This window comes from Neofelis nebulosa, chromosome 6, assembly GCF_028018385.1.
Source record: "Neofelis nebulosa isolate mNeoNeb1 chromosome 6, mNeoNeb1.pri, whole genome shotgun sequence".
Lineage (NCBI taxonomy): Eukaryota > Metazoa > Chordata > Mammalia > Carnivora > Felidae > Neofelis > Neofelis nebulosa.
Window position 1 is genome coordinate 51958385 of NC_080787.1, and position 18428 is coordinate 51976812.

An 18428-nucleotide genomic window follows, 5' to 3' on the forward strand; every position below is an offset into this window, starting at 1 on the left:
GTTTTCAGAACTAAGTTTTATACATCTCAACAATGGGCAAGGGACTCGGTTGCTTAATTTATTTTCTAATGGGTTTTTAGAGAGATCTTTAATTTTTATTTTTTGTAGAGGGATTTTTAAAAGTCTACCTCACTAATAAAAGTGCAGCCACTGGCCCAGGTTTCGGTGTCTCTGCTATTATATATACTGAAGCCAGAAGACCTAGGCATAAAAGATAAAGGTCTCTATGTCTGTCACTGTCTCTAATTATGGACTCTCTCCTAAAATTTAACCAATTTTTCACCCGTGTTGATATCACCTCATAGATTATAGGCTAGCTCTCTTGTTATGTTTGCTATCTGGGCTTAGCTGACATTTCTGAAGTAATTTAGTTAAGAGGAAATGAGTTGTTCCCAGTAGAGAGAGCAAACGAGTGGAGTGAAGGTAGCCAGCGTGATAAATGGCTCTTTCATTTGAAGATCTCCAGAGCTCGTTTACGGCTAATTTTCTGTATTGGCCCCCTTTGAGCTATTAATGCAATCGGCAGGGACCGTGGCCCCTCTCCTCTTAGCTGCCCCATTAGAGCTCCCATTAAGCTGCCGAGTCTCAACTCCGTGGCAGGAGTGGAGGGAGTAATGAAAGGTGCTTTTTAAACTCTCCTAATCTAAACCGGCAGAGGGTGGTTAATACGATTTGAAGGGGGCTGGTCAATGAGCAATCAATAAAGTAATAATGAGAAGGATTCGGTACATTAACAGTCTAAAAATCCAACGAGACATTAAAAAATCATTCTTAACTCTCAGTTCCATTAAGATTAGGATTCTGGGCCGGGGAGGGGCTGCATTGGTGCCCAGCTAATATAAATGATCACTGCCACCATCCTATAGCCTAACTAAAAAAGGCTCACCTAGGCTTTAAGAAGAAGTGTTTGGTGCATTCAGAGGCCAAAATGCAATAGGTTTGACACCTTAGAGAGCAGAAAATATGCTGGGATTTCTTGGAAAGGCTAGTGTGGCTGGAGTCCAAGGTTCAAATGTGACTGTGGGGCATTTTCATTGGTCTTGGGGATATCCTGTTTGGTTAGTTTCAGTTCAACCTCAGTTCTTTCCCACTTTTTTCCCCATTAGTTCTGGCCCCTTCCCCATATAAACACTTTGATTTGGTGTGGATTTTCTTTGGGGGGGGAGGTAGGAAGAAATTGCCAATTTCAATTACAATGTTGGGATTCTTCCTTCTGACCTAGAAGGTAAAAAAGCACCGAGAGTTATGTCAGAGCCTCTGAAAGGGTTTGAGTTTCCCCTCAAAGGAAGAGGTTCACATTTCCAGAGCTGACTTGGATCCCAATAGGTATTTATTCAACTCAAGACTCTGAGATACATTCCAGCCACCCAGGGAGTAATCAGAGTTCACAGAATTTTTAAAAATTTTTATTTATTTTTGAGAGAGAGAGAGAGAGAGAGAGTGAGTAGGGGAAGGGCAGAGAGAGAAGGAGGTACAGAATCCGAAGCAAGCTCCAGGCTCTGAGTTATTAGCACAGAGCCTGACGCGGGGCTCGAACTCACAAACTCGTGAGATCATGACCTGAGCCAAAGTCAGATGCTTAACTGACTGAACCATCCAGGTGCCCCAAGAGTTCACAGAATTTCAAAGTTGGAAAGCTCAGACACTCTTCTCCAACTCCCACTCTCCACCCCCAGTGGGGAGGAGGGGGGAACTGAGATGGAGAGAAGATAAATGACTTTCCCAAGTTCCCACACACCAAGTAAGTGATGGGACCCATTCAGTTTATAGCCTCTTAGACTTTGCCCCTAAAGGATGCTAACACTGGATGTTCGTAGTTCTTTATATGCCAGCTTTCTTTGTGAGAATCCTTTTATTTTTCTTTCCAGGATTTCAGTGCTCACATTTATAGATGTGTTGTATATCCATGTGAAATAATATTTAGCCCTCAGGTAGATGAGAGACAATGCAAGTATAAAGAAAAGGGTGCTCTGCTGGTAAGAAGTACTTATTTCAAGCAGTATTCAACCTCTTGTTGGCTTCCTGGTGTAGCTTACATATTTAAGTCTGAGTACCTTTCAGAGGGACTCACCTTTGAATCCATTAGATGGGTTCATTTCTTCCTTTCTTCTCCACCAGCGGATCAGACCCACAAAGGGTCTGTTTGCAGTCAAACACAGAGATCTCAAGGCTACGGTTTCATAGTTAAGTTTAAAAAATACACATTAAGAGCTAGTCTATTAACACTTTGGTTCTCTATAGTCCACTAATGAATAATATTTTCTGTAATCAGTTTTCCTTCCTCTCTCCTTAAATAAAACTCCAGTCACTCTAATGAAATACTGATTGGGTTTAAACCTTTTTTCTTCTCCCTAATATAATGCCAGGAAAAAAAGGAATGGAGCAAGTTTTGTGGATGTTACGTGCAGAAGTTGGCCATGATATGCAACTGAGGACTGAATAGGAAAAAAAAAAACCCAACCAGTTTTAATGTATGCACACAAAATTGTAAACATGTAAAGAACTGAAAGCTTCACGCTGAGTTTTGCTATGCTCCATTTCCTTACCATTTCCTGCTGTCGCTTTAAACCTATCTTAGTCATCTCTGGGTTCCATGAGCAGGAACAGTGTGCTCATAATTACTAACAAATCAACCGGGTCCTGTTGCTCTCTGGGTTTATTGATAAGCTGGAGGAAAGCAGAAGGGAAAAGACAAAGAGAATAAAATATGGGGTTAATCAGCTGAGCTAAGCAGGTGTGAAAGTGGAGGGGAAGGTAGATAACACTGCTAGGGATTTAAAGGAAAGTTAGGACAAGAAATGTGTAGGGTCTAGTCTAAGATACCAAGATTAAGGTCAGAGTGGGAGAGGGTTAGAACCTGAAGATGAGGGAGTAGAGGGTAGGAACATGATTTATACTTAAATTAGAAAATGGAAGGGCACCTGGGTGGTTCAGTTGGTTAAGTGTCCGACTTCAGCTCAAGTTATGATCTCAAGGTTCCTGAGTTCAAGCCCTGTGTTGGGCTCTGTGCTGACAGCTCAGAGCCTGGAGCCTACTTCAGATTCTGTGTCTCCCTCTCTCTCTGCCCTTCTCCCACTCCCACTCTGTCTGTCTCTCTCTCAAAAATAAATAAACATAAAAAAATAAATTAGAAAATGGAAATATAACCTGAAGCATATCTGCTCAAATGGCTTGCATCTTTGGGGGGCGGGGGGAACAACAACAAAAGAGGACAACAATGTGTTGACAGAAGCTGACTGGATTGGTGATATTTAGGTGATAATGCATTTGAGGAAAGGTACAGTCCATGGAACGGAAGAGAACACTATACATTCCCCAAAGGAAATGGCTCTTGTCAGGTAAATCAGGCAATTAACAATAGTGAAATTAGAGGGCAGGTTATAAAGTGTCTCTAAAGGCTTGGCTTTTCAAGAGATTTGGCATCTGGGACTCTGAGAAGCAGGTAAAATTCCAATCCTAAGGGGTATTGGTTGTTCAGTATGGGAAACAGGAAATGAACTTAGTATTTTCAACTTAGTAAGGTTTTTTCTTCTGTTAAAATATTCTATAGTGAGGTTTATTTTCTGTTAAAATATTCTTTCCAAATAGTATTTAAATATGAAAATATTGCTGATGTCAAAGATGAGATTTTTTTTTACAACCTATTTCTATAGTTCATACCATGTTAAAATTACAAAATTATATCTATATTTTGGAGAAAAGTTTCTCCAAGGTTACTTGAAGCTAATTCCCATGATCGTAAATTATTTGTTTATAGTTCTTGAATACAAATCTGAAATATGGAAATCAAGAGTGCTGTGAAGAATAAGACAGATCAAATTAGATGTGGATGTTGTGTAAGAGAATTAAATGACAGGGTGTTCCCACCAAAATCACTGTCTTTTAAATGACTTTAACTCCGTATTTTACTCAAATGTAATTAATACTCACACTGTGACTTTTCATTGGTTCACTCTCAAAAGGGAATATGAGAATGTGATGAGGGGAATCAGAAAGAAGAAAACATGTTCTGTAGCCCCCCCACCCACCCCAACCAGGACAGTGCAGAAGATCCACTCTGTTACCTAACATCACTCACCTGTTCTGAGACAGGGCCTTGAACTCTGCAGATCCAGAAATACTAAAACATCTAAGGAGTAGCAAAAGGAAATGCTCCAGGACCTCCATCCATTCTCCTAGGAAAATCCTTTTCCATGAGATGTTTGTAAAGGGCCAAACTGCAATTCCTAATAAATAAGAGATTTGGGACCAACCTGGCTTTCAGGAGTCTCCAAACAATCATGGAAGTCTGAATGCTGGAATCTGTAGTAGAGAGAATAAGCTGTTACAAAAATACTCACTGTTGGTTCTTCTATACAAGAGAAGTTGTACAACTTGTTTGACATGTAGAGTTTTAGGCTCTGGATGGTGGAAAGAGCATGTCTTCCCCTACCAGGATGATAGGATAAGACATAATCTTTATTAAAGAGAAGGAATGGGAGCCTTCTTTTTCATGCCAGATGCATGTTTCAATAAATGCCCTGAACTGGTGATCAACAAATATTGTTTGAAGATTTGGGGCTTCATATCCCATCAGAAGAAGCTAAGGTGTAAGGCAAGCCAGGAAAAGTCACCTGCCCTGTGGCTTCTAGAGCCTGCAGAAAGAAAATGAGCTTCAGCAGTGTAGAAGTCCAAAGGAGCAAGACTGCCCGGGAATTGGGAGATTGACCATTCATTGTTCCTCATTCCCAGCCCTTTGGTTCTACTGAGCCCCGCCTCTTCCTGAGGTGCAGATGACACTGAAACACAATTAAACAGAAATACAGGCTGGAGAGACTGAATGCGCCTGGGTAGCAGTGGCAACCAGCTGTCAGCTCTTATTAACTTCTGCATAAAACATACCTTGAGTGCGGTTTGTTATCAATTACTTGCCGAAATGAAACAACTGGGGCAAGGCAAGACCTCCGCTCACATGAATTAGAGTGATTGGTTGATTGATCAGGGCACCTGTTGTAAATCATAACTGCTCCAAACAATCACCAGCCGGTGCTTTAGTTAATTTGTAAACAAAATTCATGTCACTGTGGAATTGCTTTCACTGGAGAGGAGCATTTGGGTTCATTTCGAAATGAATATGTTGTTATGATGTAGGAAAGAATGAGATCCACTTTTACAGAAATGAGCAGCTCTTTCGAGCCCAAGCTTAATGGTATTACTTGGCTGTTCTTGAGCAGTGTCTGAAAGAGCCCACTCTCCAATGCTCTCCAGTGATGACCATAGATTTGAGTCCAATAAGAAAGGGGGGAGGGGTTCTCATACAGAACATTGGTATTACCATTTTATATCATTGATAATGTAATCACTCCCAGGCTTCAGCACCAAATATGATTATTATCCTTAGGGGATGGATGAGGAATCTAGGATTTAGAGAGGTTCACTGAGATATCTAAGGTCACAAGCTAGCACATAGTGGAATAGGATTTGCCGGGTTTCACAGCATAATTCAAACTCTGGGCTGTCTGTTTTGATTTTGTATAGTAAGTGGGACTGTGGCAAGGGGCACTCATAGCTACACACATGGGGTAAGTTTCCAGAGGAGTGATGGCTTTTCCATTTGTTTGTACACAGTGCTCTGAACGCACCGCAGCCCCATTGGAACAAACACTTCCTCCTCCAGCTTTCCACTTGGCGCCTGTCCTGTGGCCTCGCCCCTGCGCACGCACCGACACATTCTATCAGCCGGTCACCAGGATCGAAACCCGGTCACCTTTATGGCATATTTTTTTTCTCCCTAGTTCCGGTTCCTCCCAAATCTGTGACTTCTCTGATGATGAATAAAGATGGCTTCCTGGGAGGCATGTCCGTCAACACCGGCGAGGTATTTTGCTCGGTCCCGGGCCGTTTGTCTCTGCTCAGTTCAACTTCAAAGTACAAAGTAACTGTGGGAGAAGTTCAGAGACGGCTTTCGCCCCCCGAATGCCTCAATGCGTCTCTCCTCGGCGGCGTCCTCAGAAGGTAAAACCCCCAAATCGGTTTTTACGGGGTGAAGGAAGAGGGCGCTCCCGGAAACCAACATATAGCCCGGCGCAGTTGCCTAGCAACCGGGCGTCCAGCGCGCGGCCCCCCTTTCCTCCCCCCCACCTCCCGCCCCCAGCTGCGCGTGCGGAGAGCTACGGCCGCCACGTGCTGAGGGCAGCGCGCGCAAACGCCGCCGCCCCGGGACCCACGCGCCGTCAGCGCGCGCCGCCTCGCCCTCCCGCTGCGATCGGTGGCTGGAGCCTCCCACTATCCCTGCCCTGTGCCTGGCGCGGGACTCCTTCCCATCCCCGGGACACTTCGAGGGCGTTCTGTAGCCTGAGTGAAACTCAGAACCGACACACACTTATCTAAAACAGAAGTTTCATGGAATAAACCACTTTGTACCAGTAACGTACTGTGATACTTCTCTGGTTTGTTTTAAAGTATGTTTGGCGGCCGACTAAATCGGTCACTAGCCACCAAAGCATTGTTCCCTCGGCTTGAAAAATTCTGCACTAGACTTGCGACCTCTTGTCTTCAGTAAGAACACCGCCAATAATAACAATGGAATATTAACAGTTATCCCGTGGGGGCATTCAAATGGTCCTCAATATTGGAGGACCTTGTGAAAAATGGAGGAAGACTCCTTGTGAAAAATGGAGGAAGAGGTGGCTTTTATCTTAAGATTTTAAAGCCTCTCCCCAGATTCTCTGCCAGTGCCTGGACAAAGGACACTTTGGTAGTGTCTCTGATAGGAAGGTGACGCTGTAGGAGACGAACTTTTCAAGCTGGCCTATTTGGGGGGTTGAAAGTCCCTTTCTTTCCTAAAAGTGGCTGTGTGAACTGTACCACCAGGGAGGTCAGAGTAACTGGGTTTTTTCTTGTATTTTTGCCAAGACTTTAGCACATACAGGGAGAGATGAGGGAGGAAGTAAGGGGGTGACTCATGGATTTTTCTCACTTTGAATCCTTTTGCCGTGCTCTCCAAATGAGTCCTTTGAGTCCTGGAGTGTGGAAGTTTCTTTCACTCACCCCCTGGGCATTGAGTGTGTATAAAACTTGCTATGAGATTAAGTGAGATAATCAATACACAGTGCTTATCGCATAACTAAACTCCCTAAAGTGTTAGTTTAACTGTTATTGCGATTACCATCATCATGTTGGTTTCATGTTTCAGTCTTCCTTCCCCTTTTAACCCAACTCCATCTTACAGCAATTCTTGACCCCTTCCTTCCTCGAAAGGCCCACCTGTTTCAGCTAGTGCCTTCTCTCTGAACCACCCAGTTCTTTCCTTCTTTTCGGCAAGGTAGCGCTTGCCCAGTTTCTACTTACCAACTAGCTCCATTACGAGGAAAGAGCTTGTGTGTTTGCATGTGCAACTTCTACCTTTTCTGGACCCACAACCTACATCCTAATTATTCCCATCTGGTATCATTTTATTTTCTCACGAGATAAAAAAAAGACTCAATTTTTTTATGCTCTGTATTGCAGAAATTAAGCAAACCTCAGCAAACTATCAGCAAATAACCACAAGGAAAGGGGGAAAATGTGCTAACCTCAAGTTAAAACCTCTTCAAGCTCCACTGGGCTTTAGATTGCTAAGTCTAAACTTTGTTTCAGGAATACTCTGAGGTTAATCAGAATGTTAATTCTTGCAATTTCAGAGCCAAATCGAAAAATGGGGGGAGATCTTTGCGAGAAAGGCTAGAAAAAATCGGTTTGAATTTACCCGCGGGCAGGCGCAAAGCAGCAAATGTCACGTTACTCACCTCCCTGGTGGAAGGTAAGCAAGACGTGTGGCCATTTCACGAAGTGGCTGAGTTTAACTGTTGGCTGAAGGCTGACATTTTACACGTTTCATGATTAACTGGAAATCACTGCAATTGTTGTGCCCTTATGAGTCGAATGTCAAGAGGCTGCCTGAGAGAAGTTCAAAGGTCCTTTTACTTAGAGGGAACTGGCAATTGTAGAGAGGCCAAAGGACATGTGCAAGAGTCCCTAAGCTCTGGAGAGTGCTCAGGTCCAGACTCTAAGGCAGTGCAGAGGTCACTTGTACCACCATGTGCAGGAGACAGTGTGTGAAACTCCCTCTGTATGAATTCTCGCAAGAGTAACTCTGTAAGCAGCAATCCATTTTATATTCCTCTCCTTCCCAGGTTCTACCTCTGAATCGTCAGTAGTAGAAAGCACATTGCCTTTTTTCATAAGGAAACTATTATTGCACTCCTGACCCCTAATGGTTATTTTAAAACTCATGCCACTCCCAGGGTTCTATCTCCTGCTGATTACCTGGGACTTATTATTATTATTGAAATATGGCTTAATAAGGCCAATGACGCCTAGGAGAAAACAGGGTGCAGGGAGGTGCTGAGGAAACATGGAGGGGAGTCACGTATGATCTTCAGTGTAGATTCATCAATTGTGAATTAAAGGGCCATAATTATGACAGGCACATTCTAATTTGCTCATCATTTTGGGGTTGGGGATGATATTTATGGTATGTAATAAACAGGAACTTCTACACAGTTGAGAACAAGAGGATCTGCAGTTAATTTGTGGGACAGGGAAGGGATAGGAAATACAGCCAGATGGTCTTAATGAAGGAAGTTATAGAATTTTCTCTAGAGTCTAACATGTTGGTCTTGGTTTTTTCTTCTATTTTTATGGATGTGATATTATGACACTCCTGTGGGGAATTGGTTTTTGGAGGAGATCTTAGAATATGTAAGCAGCAACCATAAAGTCATCACATTTACAGGCATTGCACTTTGCCATCTTTAAGGCAGAGTTGCCTGGCCCAAACTTACCCTCTGGGGAAGCAGTTACCAAATTTCCAGATCACACTGATTAGCAGTTGATTCTCAGCCTGGGGGGTTTAGTTTTTGCCCTTCAGGGATTTGTTAGTATCACAATCCTCATTTTAAAAAGCAGTCAAGGTTATCTCTGCCTAAGACTTGAATTTGTGTGTAGAAGGAAGGAAACTGTAAAACTACTGAAGTTACAATAGTTAGTTGGCAATTTTCAGTTTTATGGATCTGGATCGTTGTAAGCACCATGCCTGAAGTCTTTTGTTGTTACTATGATAATGATGATTAAAAGTAAGTCATGCTCCTTAAAAATCACATAGCTATGGGATAATTCACCATATCTCTTTACCATGTTCAGGATCTTCCCTGGAACACCTAAGGCTGTGCATGAAGGGCTATTAGTGTTTTATTTGAAAGGTCTTCCACATAAGCTGAGGACTCAGATGTCCAGGTTTTCTATAGTTGCTGTGTCATCTTTCTGCAGTAGAAAGTTCTTGAGTAGGAGAATGATGACAGGAACCTCTGAGGAGAGACCTGAAACCTATCAGGGAACTGACAAAGAATACATATTTCATTGTTGGACAGAAACACTCATTCCTTATATGTTTCTTTAATATACATGGACATGTTCACACGTGGAATTGTTCGTATATATTTGTTATTAATAAGATATTTTTTCCTAATGCAACCATAGGAAATACAAAAGATAACACAAAAGATAGGAATACTTTTAAACTTTATTTAAAGCAGGTATAACAGGTGCTTTTTAAAAAGGGAAGGGGGAAATCTGGCTTGAATGTCTAGCCAACTGTCTAGGTGCAATTGTAAGGTGGCTCCTGAATATATCTGCCCTTAAGTGAAAGCATGGTGTGTAGGAGACCCAAAGCTTTTCAGGGGATGTCTAGCTAGGACTTGGCTAAAAGGATCATCAGAGAGAGGCTGGAAAGAGCAGCAGGAGCAAAGTTTATTCCATCAACTTTATGGCTTGAGAATCCTTTTTATCTGGACATCAGTCTCACCTTTGGTTTTGCCCCCAACAGCTGGCCTCTTCTATAAATAACAACAGTTGACCAGGGACCGTCTCCTGTCCTAGATGATCAGGGACTAGGTGCTGATTATTACCTCTACTCCCGTCTTTTCAGGAGAAGCTGTTCACTTAGCTCGGGATTTTGGGTATATTTGCGAAACAGAGTTTCCTGCTAAAGCTGTTTCTGAGTATTTGAACCGGCAGCACACGGACCCCAGTGACCTGCACTCCCGAAAGAATATGCTGCTCGCTACAAAGTGAGTATCCCAGACCCTCAGCCCTCCTCTCTGACTCCCACCCTGCTGCCTCCCCTCGCTTGGGAGGACAATGCAGACCTCATTTGTGGGGCTGGGAAGCAACTCAGTGGTCCAAGTAGCTTTTGCAGCCTGTGGATTGCTGGCTAGGATGCCCTCCCAGCTCCACCCTCTCTCTTCTCTCCCCCCATGCAAGTTGATTAAGGGCTGTGGGTTTGTCTTGATCTCCTCTATTACCAAGTTTCTGGGGGAGAATGGCTTTATTATTATGAATCCAGGCTTTTTACAGTTCTTATCCCCAACCCTGGGGATCCCAGGCAGGACTTTTCCGGGTCTTTCCTGGATCCAGATCTTCCCTGGATCCCTAGGTGCACATTTCTTCCTGGTTTCACATCTCCCGTCATAGGCACACTCAGGATGTCTATATGTCACCCACGTGTACCCATCTCCACCCGCAGCTCTAATTATTCTCTTTCCAACGTTGCTGTTTGGCATCTTCCACAGACGTAAAATTTACTACAATTCCAGAGGGGAAAATAGTAAATCTCTGGCTAAATTTAGGTCTAGAGCTCATTTGAACTTTTACAGTGGGTTTTCTATTTATTTGATTTACTCCTGTCTTTGGCTTCGGTGTCATATTGTTGGTGTTTTATGGCCGACTCAGGCCTGCAGTGGGCGGCGCTGTGCGCGTCCGCACGTTTCTCTCCAAGGCTCGGCCCAAACAGCGGCGCTCATTTATTTAGTGCTGGAGGACGCAGTTTGTTCCGTTGACAGCGTAATTTAAAGAAATATATGGAAGGCTGAAAAATCATTTGCTCAAATTTGTCCAGATGTTTTTGAGACGTGATTGGAATTTGATTGCCCCTTTCCGCAGGGTCAAAAAATATTAATGTCCCAGAACTTTAATTGCTTACAGACCCTGCTTTGGGCTTTGAAGATTTAGAATGTTTGACTCTGAGCATTTGTTCCCCCCAGTTCAGAATTTCTTTTTTGGCACTTTGGTAATGAGTACAAACTTAAGGACAGACTTTAACCATCTCTTTCTATGATCAAAACTTGGCTCTTGTCCTGTTTTTGAAAGTTTTTCTTCTGATGTACCAGCTAGCAGTATAATGGATCTGTTGCCCTCCTACCCCTTGTCCTGCTGTCTGGTGGTGGGGGACCTGTTGGTGCTTTATAAAAGAGTAAATGTACTTTGGGGGAAAATAAAACTAAAGTGTATAAATTAGATAATAGGATTTCACCCACCAACTCTTATTTCCCGAAGGAATCCTTGTAACTTCCTCCACCCCATCACTCCTTGAAGCCCTGTGGCTTCACTTAGGACAGCACTTCTTAACCTGGGGTGAGTATCAGAATCATCTGGGAAGCTTTTCCAAGGTATTTGTGGACCTAGCCCCAGGCCCTCTGAATTGGAATCATGGGGTAGAGGCATGGATACATGCATCTGAACCCCACAGGTGCTTCTGAGGTGCCTAAGAACTGCCCTATTTACTTCAGCACCCTCAGCACCGTAACCTATTTCTTCCTGGTTGTGAGGATGTAGATGTGCATTTTGAATGGAGTAACCAGTAGAGAGAGGGTAGAGAGATGCCTGTCAGTATTATCTAACCACCAGCCTTAAAACTAAAACCTTTTCACCTGCTGCAGGTGGGGGTGGGGGACGTAGTCTCTGTCTTGTTTAGCCATTACTCTTCCTGAGAGTAATCCCCCTGGCAAAGGATGCCCCAGGGTCACTGATAAGGGCCTCTGGGTAACTGCCTTGTTTACCTGTTGGCCAGGCCACGTGTTGCCAAGCGTCAGGCCACACTGGAGGTGAGGGTGGGGTGGGGAGGGACTGGGACTGGAGTTGTATAGACCCATGGACTGGTGGAAGCAGGTTGACAGGAGAAGTTTGCCAGTCTGTGAAAGGTCGTGGCCTTTGGGATGCCATGCCATTGGACCTTCTGGGCTAAAACCATCCTATATTAAGCCTCTTGTCCATCTCCTATATTAAAAATTTCTCAAATAAGCTCAATTCGTAGGCACACAGGATTTCTAAGGCTGAGAGTTTCCTCTAAATTGTAGTTGCCCTGAGGAAATAAAAACCTTCAACAAATAAAAGTCTACCCTCCCCAGTGTCTTACCCATCTACCTGTAGGTTTTATTTAAACAATGTAGGAATCCTTTTATATTGACAACAATCCTGTTGTACAAAGATTTTCAGTAGCCTGTACTTAAAAGAAAGGGAAAGGGGGGAAAATACCTTCCTTCCCAAATACTGCAGGTAAACAGATTTTTGCTTTGAATGGAATCAGCATTCTGTCCTGGAATAAACAGTTGCTTGCCCTGGGCCATGCAAGTCTCTGGCAATCTGCTTCTGTGCCAGGGACGGGCTTGTGGTTTAGGGGCCTAAATCTTTCAGGGCTTTTTGAGTCTGATCATCAAGAGGTTAGAGAGGCAGAGGAGAGAAGGGGGAAAGGGCTTAAAAAAAAATCTGCCAGGTAAGAGCCAAAAATGACTGAATAGTAAAGATCAAACGCTAAAGCCTAGCGGATTTCCCAAGCAGGGTTTAGGCGGTCCTGGAATGAAGGAGGAAAGACTGGATGTGGGGAGAAAGGCAAGGCTTTGGGCTGTAAGGGGTGCATAACTTCCCCACCCCCGCTTTCCTTCTCGTCCCAGCTGCTCTAGAAGGGAGAGTGCCGTGAAGGGAAACAGAGCGGAATCGTCCGCATTAGCCTCGCTCTCCGGCTCTATGGTGACCCGGCGCCTCTGGGCTAGTGTGCGCGTCTCCTTTCTAATGCCAATGACAACGACACCGAGAGTGATTTTTTATTCCTCTCCCACCTCTTTGCAGGCAACTTTGTAAAGAATTTACGGATCTGCTGGCGCAGGACCGGACGCCAATCGGGAACAGCAGACCTAGCCCTATCCTGGAGCCGGGGATCCAGAGCTGCCTCACGCACTTCAGCCTCATCACGCACGGCTTCGGAGCCCCGGCCATTTGCGCCGCACTCACGGCCCTGCAGAACTATCTCACCGAGGCGCTCAAAGGCATGGACAAGATGTTCTTGAACAACACCACCACTAACAGGCACACGTCTGGGGAAGGCCCAGGTAGTAAAACTGGCGACAAGGAGGAGAAACACAGGAAATGAAAAATTAAAAAAAAAAAAAAAGAAAGAAAGAAAGAAAAATGTTTTAAATACAAAAGGAAAACAGAAAAAAAATTAATTTTAGCTTTAAAATGTTGGATTGGCTTTGGAAGAATTAATTATATTAGGTAGAATACACATACAATCAAATTTTAAAAAAAGAGCTAAATAACTTTAAAAAAAAACTGAGGCTTACAACGGAGCAACAATATCGGTTCTCAGTGTCTATTTCAAGATACACTTGGAGACAAACGTCCGGATTTTCCACTTCGGTTCTTTCGAGCTTAGTAATACTGATAATAAAAGAAAATCATGATTTTCCCCCTTTGGAAAAATAAACATAAGACTAAACATGAGAAAACGCTAACTTATTGGAAGAAAATCGGAGAAACGTTGGTGTCAGTGCTTTGAGAGTTGGTTGACTGAGACGCACGAACTTTTTAATTTTTAATATTTTTTTAGGAAACTCTCGCAGTCCCCGCCCTTCCCCCTCACCTCACCCCTCTCCCAACCACCCTTTTCTATGTTGCCCTCCCTCCCTCAAGCTGTCACGGGAATTTTCCGGGATGAACATGAGTGTGGTTAGCCCCTTTGCGTTTGCCCCTCGGTTACCCCCGCCCCGCCCTGCGCCCTGCGTTGTTAACTCACCGGTGCCCAGCTCCCGTTGGCACCCTTCGGGGAGGGCGAGGGCGGGCGGGGCGGGAGGCCCGCCGTGGTGCCGGCGGTGGCTGCCGCTTGTGCGGGGGGGCCCCCCCGAGCAGAGAGGCTCCTGCGGCTGAGGAAAATCCGGATCAATAAGTTGATTCAGACTCATCATCAGTTCCTTTCAGAAATGTTACTAATTCCCAGCCTTACCAGCACCTGCATACAGAGAATCTTGCATTTGTTATGTTTGTGTCATCTACCAATTTTAAGAACAATAGTAAAAAAAAAAAAAAAAGCACAATATGAATACGTTGATTAGTATGTAATTCCTTCGGAGGGGTATGTACCATTTCATTCTCTTCTGTTTTCCAAAGCTTTGCCCGCATGGTTTATGAGCTTCTTCAAAGAGGACTTGGGCTTCCTACACAATCTATAAGGTACAGAGAAAAAAAAAAAAATCCGATCCTTTTTTAATCAAAGCCTGTGTGTCAGAATTCTGCAGGTGCACTTCTTTAAAGAAGCTCAAAGGGAATAATTTAGAAAGTGGCCAATAAGAAATTGAAGCAGCTTTGAGTCTAGTTGCTAACAGATACCTCAACACGGAATTCCAGGGGAGGGGGGAGCTGAAAATGAATTTTAGGGGAGAAAAGTAAGGGTTTGTGGAGTCCAAAAGCAATATTGCCCTGCCTTTGAAATAGATTCCATTTCCTTGGGCTCTTTGGTGATTGCTGTTTTAGCGGGTAAGGAAGCAGCTTTTCGAGTGGTCCTGGGCAAGAGGGTGGTGCAAGCTTCCGTGTTTCAGCAACAATTGTTTTCTACAAGATGCTTTCTGAATGAGGCATCACCCCCCCTTCCCAAGACGTGCACTCGTTTTGGCATATGATGGCAAAATAATGAATGCAAAGTGAAAGGAGATGTATTTCAGCTTTGAATTTTACCGTCTGTATACACTGGGACTATTATTCCCAGTGGATAAAGTTTCATGCATTTACTGTGTCTCATTCTGGCAGCCCAGCTCCTTTCTTGGGCTTCATCTGGGCATTATCGTGAAATAAGATCTGGAACCTATTGTCCCCACTCTCCCAAAAGCAGTGGGGAAATCCACCCCCAGTAGTCTAAATTTAGTGTTGATACACGCACCTCTTTATACAAAGTAGACCTTAGGACCTTTGCAACATCCCTGGAAGTTAAAGATCCAGATGTCTGTTCTTCAGGATTCACAGTTAGAATCCACTGGGACTCTCAGTTCTGCCGCCCCAAAGGGCTTTGGCCTTGGGGGTGGGGGGGTAGGTTGGAGGATTGGGCTTTAGGCACCTGCTGAGAGCTTTGCGCTGACACTTTCATAGGGAAGGGAGTTAGGGAGCAGGTTTTAGGTCACCTGGAAGGTCCAAGCAACGGTTACTGTCACTCCCCAGCCCAACTACCGCTAGCTCCTTTGGGGACCTCTGGGTGTGCAGGGCTCAGCCCCAGACCGGGTGAAATACAAAGGCCGGGAACTAACCCCTATGGAGAGTGTAGACACTCCATCTCTCCCCAGCTCAGAAGCCTGCGCCTTTGTCCGAGGGCCTGGCCGCTTGCATTATATGTATTCTGGTTGCAAAAGGCCAGGAGAAACCACACTGAAAACCATCGTCTCCTTTCCTTGCAGGGCAACGCGCCCCACGCGTGTGACGTTCGAGAGACGCGATGGACGCGCCTTGCTCTTACTGTGCAGGTCCTGAGAGCGTGTGGGCCACTGACGCCCAGTCGTGTTGAGGACATAGAATCAGCCGCTGGAGGGGCCGCGGGCCGCGCGGGCCCTTTTCGCTCTCGGTCTCACCCTAAGGGCTAAGGCGACCGAGAAAGCCCCATTCTCCAGTAGGTAATGGGGCGGCGCCACGGGGCAGCAGGCGGGGAGGGGTCTCAGCGCTGCCTATGCCCTTTGCTACCAGCGGCCGCTCCGGGCACTTGCTCCCCGGAGGCAAGTGGCCTAGAAATGTCCAGGGAATCGGAAGCTTCCCCCGCCTTTGCCAGGATGAAAACTCTCCCCCTCCTCACGCTCCTAAAGGCGGGTGATGGGATAGGAATTGTGCTCTTTGGCTATGCAGGCCCCCTTCAACTCCCTTCACCCTCATTTGTGTGTTCCTCCGCGCCCCCGCTAAGTAGAGCCCTTTGCGCCTCCCCTGCCCTCCTCCCCGCGTGGAGAGAGCTCACTGCCCCCTCTCCCTCCCTCCCTTCTCCTTTTTAGGTACGACCCCCACCCCTTTGCTTTCGTTAGCCAGGCCCACTACGTTTATCTGATAATTGAGTTATTAAAAGATTTGGTTTCCTTGGGCCCATAAATCAATAAACAGTAGGATTAACGCAAGAGTTTGCCTTTTAAGTCAAGGGAAACGTTTAAAACAAGCTCTTCTGAGTTTTGTTTTCAAACCAAACAGGTGAGTTGCAGCTCTTCCTCCACCCCTGCACTCTTTAGACAGCCGCGTGCCCCCCTCCCAAAAGCTCAGTCCCAAACCAACATAGCTAAAGATAGAAAAAAGGAGTCAGGATGTGGCAGCGTTGCCTTAACACTTTCCACTCTGCAAGTTCCTTTGGAGTTTCCAGAGGTCGCCTGACCATTCTCTGTCCGACCCAGCCTCCCCTTACAGGTATTATGGGTCTCAGGGGAGAAACAAAACAAAACAAACAAAAACAAAACGAACAAAAAAACGGCGGGGGAGCTGTCCAGGAAAGTATTCCACCATCAAAACGATCTTTAATTTTTCCCTTAAACTGGGAAGTAACTTTCTCTCACCACCCCCACCCCCAAAATTATCTTCCATTTTCTTTCCTTCTCTCTGGCTCCACATCCTTAGCTTTCTCCACCCCCACATAAAGAACCGAAGAGGCTTTCAAAGACCTGGCTGTTTTATTTTCTTTGGCCAAGGAAACCACTTTCTCTCAAGCAATTATTTCATATCCTATGAAAACTTTGGTTGAATGGAAAACCTGAAGCCTCGGACTTATCTACACACTGTTCCTCTGGTACAAAGCCTTACTTAAAAGGGCAACTCCTTCTTACTTAGAGTGTTTATAGAGAATTTGTCATCACATCTGATATCCTGTATGCGTAATACATTATGTGGAAAGGAAATAATAACCTTAAACCATCTGATGTTGCCTCAAGAGCCCAAACAGTGTTTCCCCTCCTGTGCCAATATATGTTAAATTACCGGGGTAAAAAAGAGAAAGAAAGAAAGAAGAGTAAGAAGAAATATCAAAATTCATTTTTGTTTTCTTTCAAAAGGTGGAATGAACACTATTCTTTAAATGCCAAAATTGACTCCACTGTTGAGTTGGTCTCTAATTCACTAACATTGTTTTTGCCACACAATCGAGAAATATCAATCTATTGGCTCTTCAGAAGAAGAGCTCTGGAGGGTATCCATGTTAAGTTTGTATATATTTATTTATGCTTAATTTAATGGGAATGTGTAAATATGGCAAGTAGTTTGGGATTATTTATCTGTGAATCTATACCTCTGTGAATGGGTGGTTAAAAAAAAAGTAAAAAAAAAACCCAAAAAAATAGCTTGCCCCTAGGTAGAATCCTATCTGAATTTTTCTGTTCTTTATAGACGAGCTGTTATGGTAATGGGTAGAAATTGGTTTATTGTCCAGTGTTGATCTGATTTACACAAATAAAAAGACTGTTGTGTTTTTGTTGTGTTTTCATCTTCAGTTTCTTGAATATGGACATTGTTTAATTCTACAGACAGAAAAAGTATAGCCAAGAATTTTTTTTTTCTTTTTGTCCCCTCTCACTTGAAACACAGGCAATGTTTTCGTTACAGCATAAATACAATAAATTTTGCTTCTTAGAAAAACTGACACTTTGTTTTCACTAGGAGGTGTTTTTTATTTTCTTAATTCCAAGTTGACACTCTTTTATTTCGAACTAGATTTTCAATAAAAGCTCATGTTAACTGCATCTCTTGGTTTATTTTGCCCTTTAAAAAATGAGGCGTCAAATTTACTTCCCAGGCAACTAAAACACTCTGTGTCCCAGTAACTAAAGGGCTCTGGTTACAAGTCAAAGATGATGCTCCCCTCCCACTGCTAATGGGATAGCATTCTGGCATGGTGTTCCTTGGAGGAAATGGCGCAGGAGATGCCCACAGGGCCAGGTATGGGCTCCTGCACCCGACACCTTGGGATTTGGAGGAGTTAACTGTCTTATTTCAGGATTGAACCCAACCCTGACCTCACCAGCTGTGCAAAGCCCTCCATAAACAAATGAGGAACAGCTCCTTTGACCCAGAGGAGGAAAAAGGCATAGTTGTCTTAGGAAGTTAGTTCTTACCTTGGGCTCAGAGGCTGCCTAGAGAAGCCAGAGTTTTTCTCATTTGGGTTAATGGGCTGCAGCCCAGCCCTAATGGGCTGCAGTGATCAAACATCTTCTCAATCTGTATTTCATCCCAAGGCTAGGGTGTCTTCCCTAAGGCAAGGAACGTAAAGTCATCCAAGATGTTACACAGTCTGGACAAGTCACTGTTTCTCTTTGGACCTCAAGGTCTTTATCTGAAAAATGTGGGTCTCCTAGGGT

The 18428-nt window shown here is 44.3% G+C and overlaps 1 protein-coding gene across 8 annotated transcripts in view; it reads left to right on the forward strand.

Moving 5' to 3' along the window:
- The window catches only part of TFAP2B (transcription factor AP-2 beta), a 30219-nt gene extending 12406 nt beyond the window's left edge, over positions 1-17813 (forward strand). For 3 of the 8 annotated variants that reach the window (XM_058734227.1, XM_058734231.1, XM_058734232.1), the window contains 5 exons: positions 5775-5994; positions 7662-7780; positions 9947-10088; positions 12922-13181; positions 14239-17813. In XM_058734227.1, the coding sequence (XP_058590210.1) occupies positions 5775-5994; positions 7662-7780; positions 9947-10088; positions 12922-13181; positions 14239-14300 (803 nt within the window). In that variant the 3' untranslated portion in view covers positions 14301-17813. Of the gene's footprint in view, positions 1-5774; positions 5995-7661; positions 7781-9946; positions 10089-12921 lie in introns of all 8 variants that reach the window. The other 5 variants (XM_058734228.1, XM_058734230.1, XM_058734225.1 and 2 more) reach the window with 4 other exon arrangements.
- Positions 17814-18428: the final 615 nt, after the last annotated feature.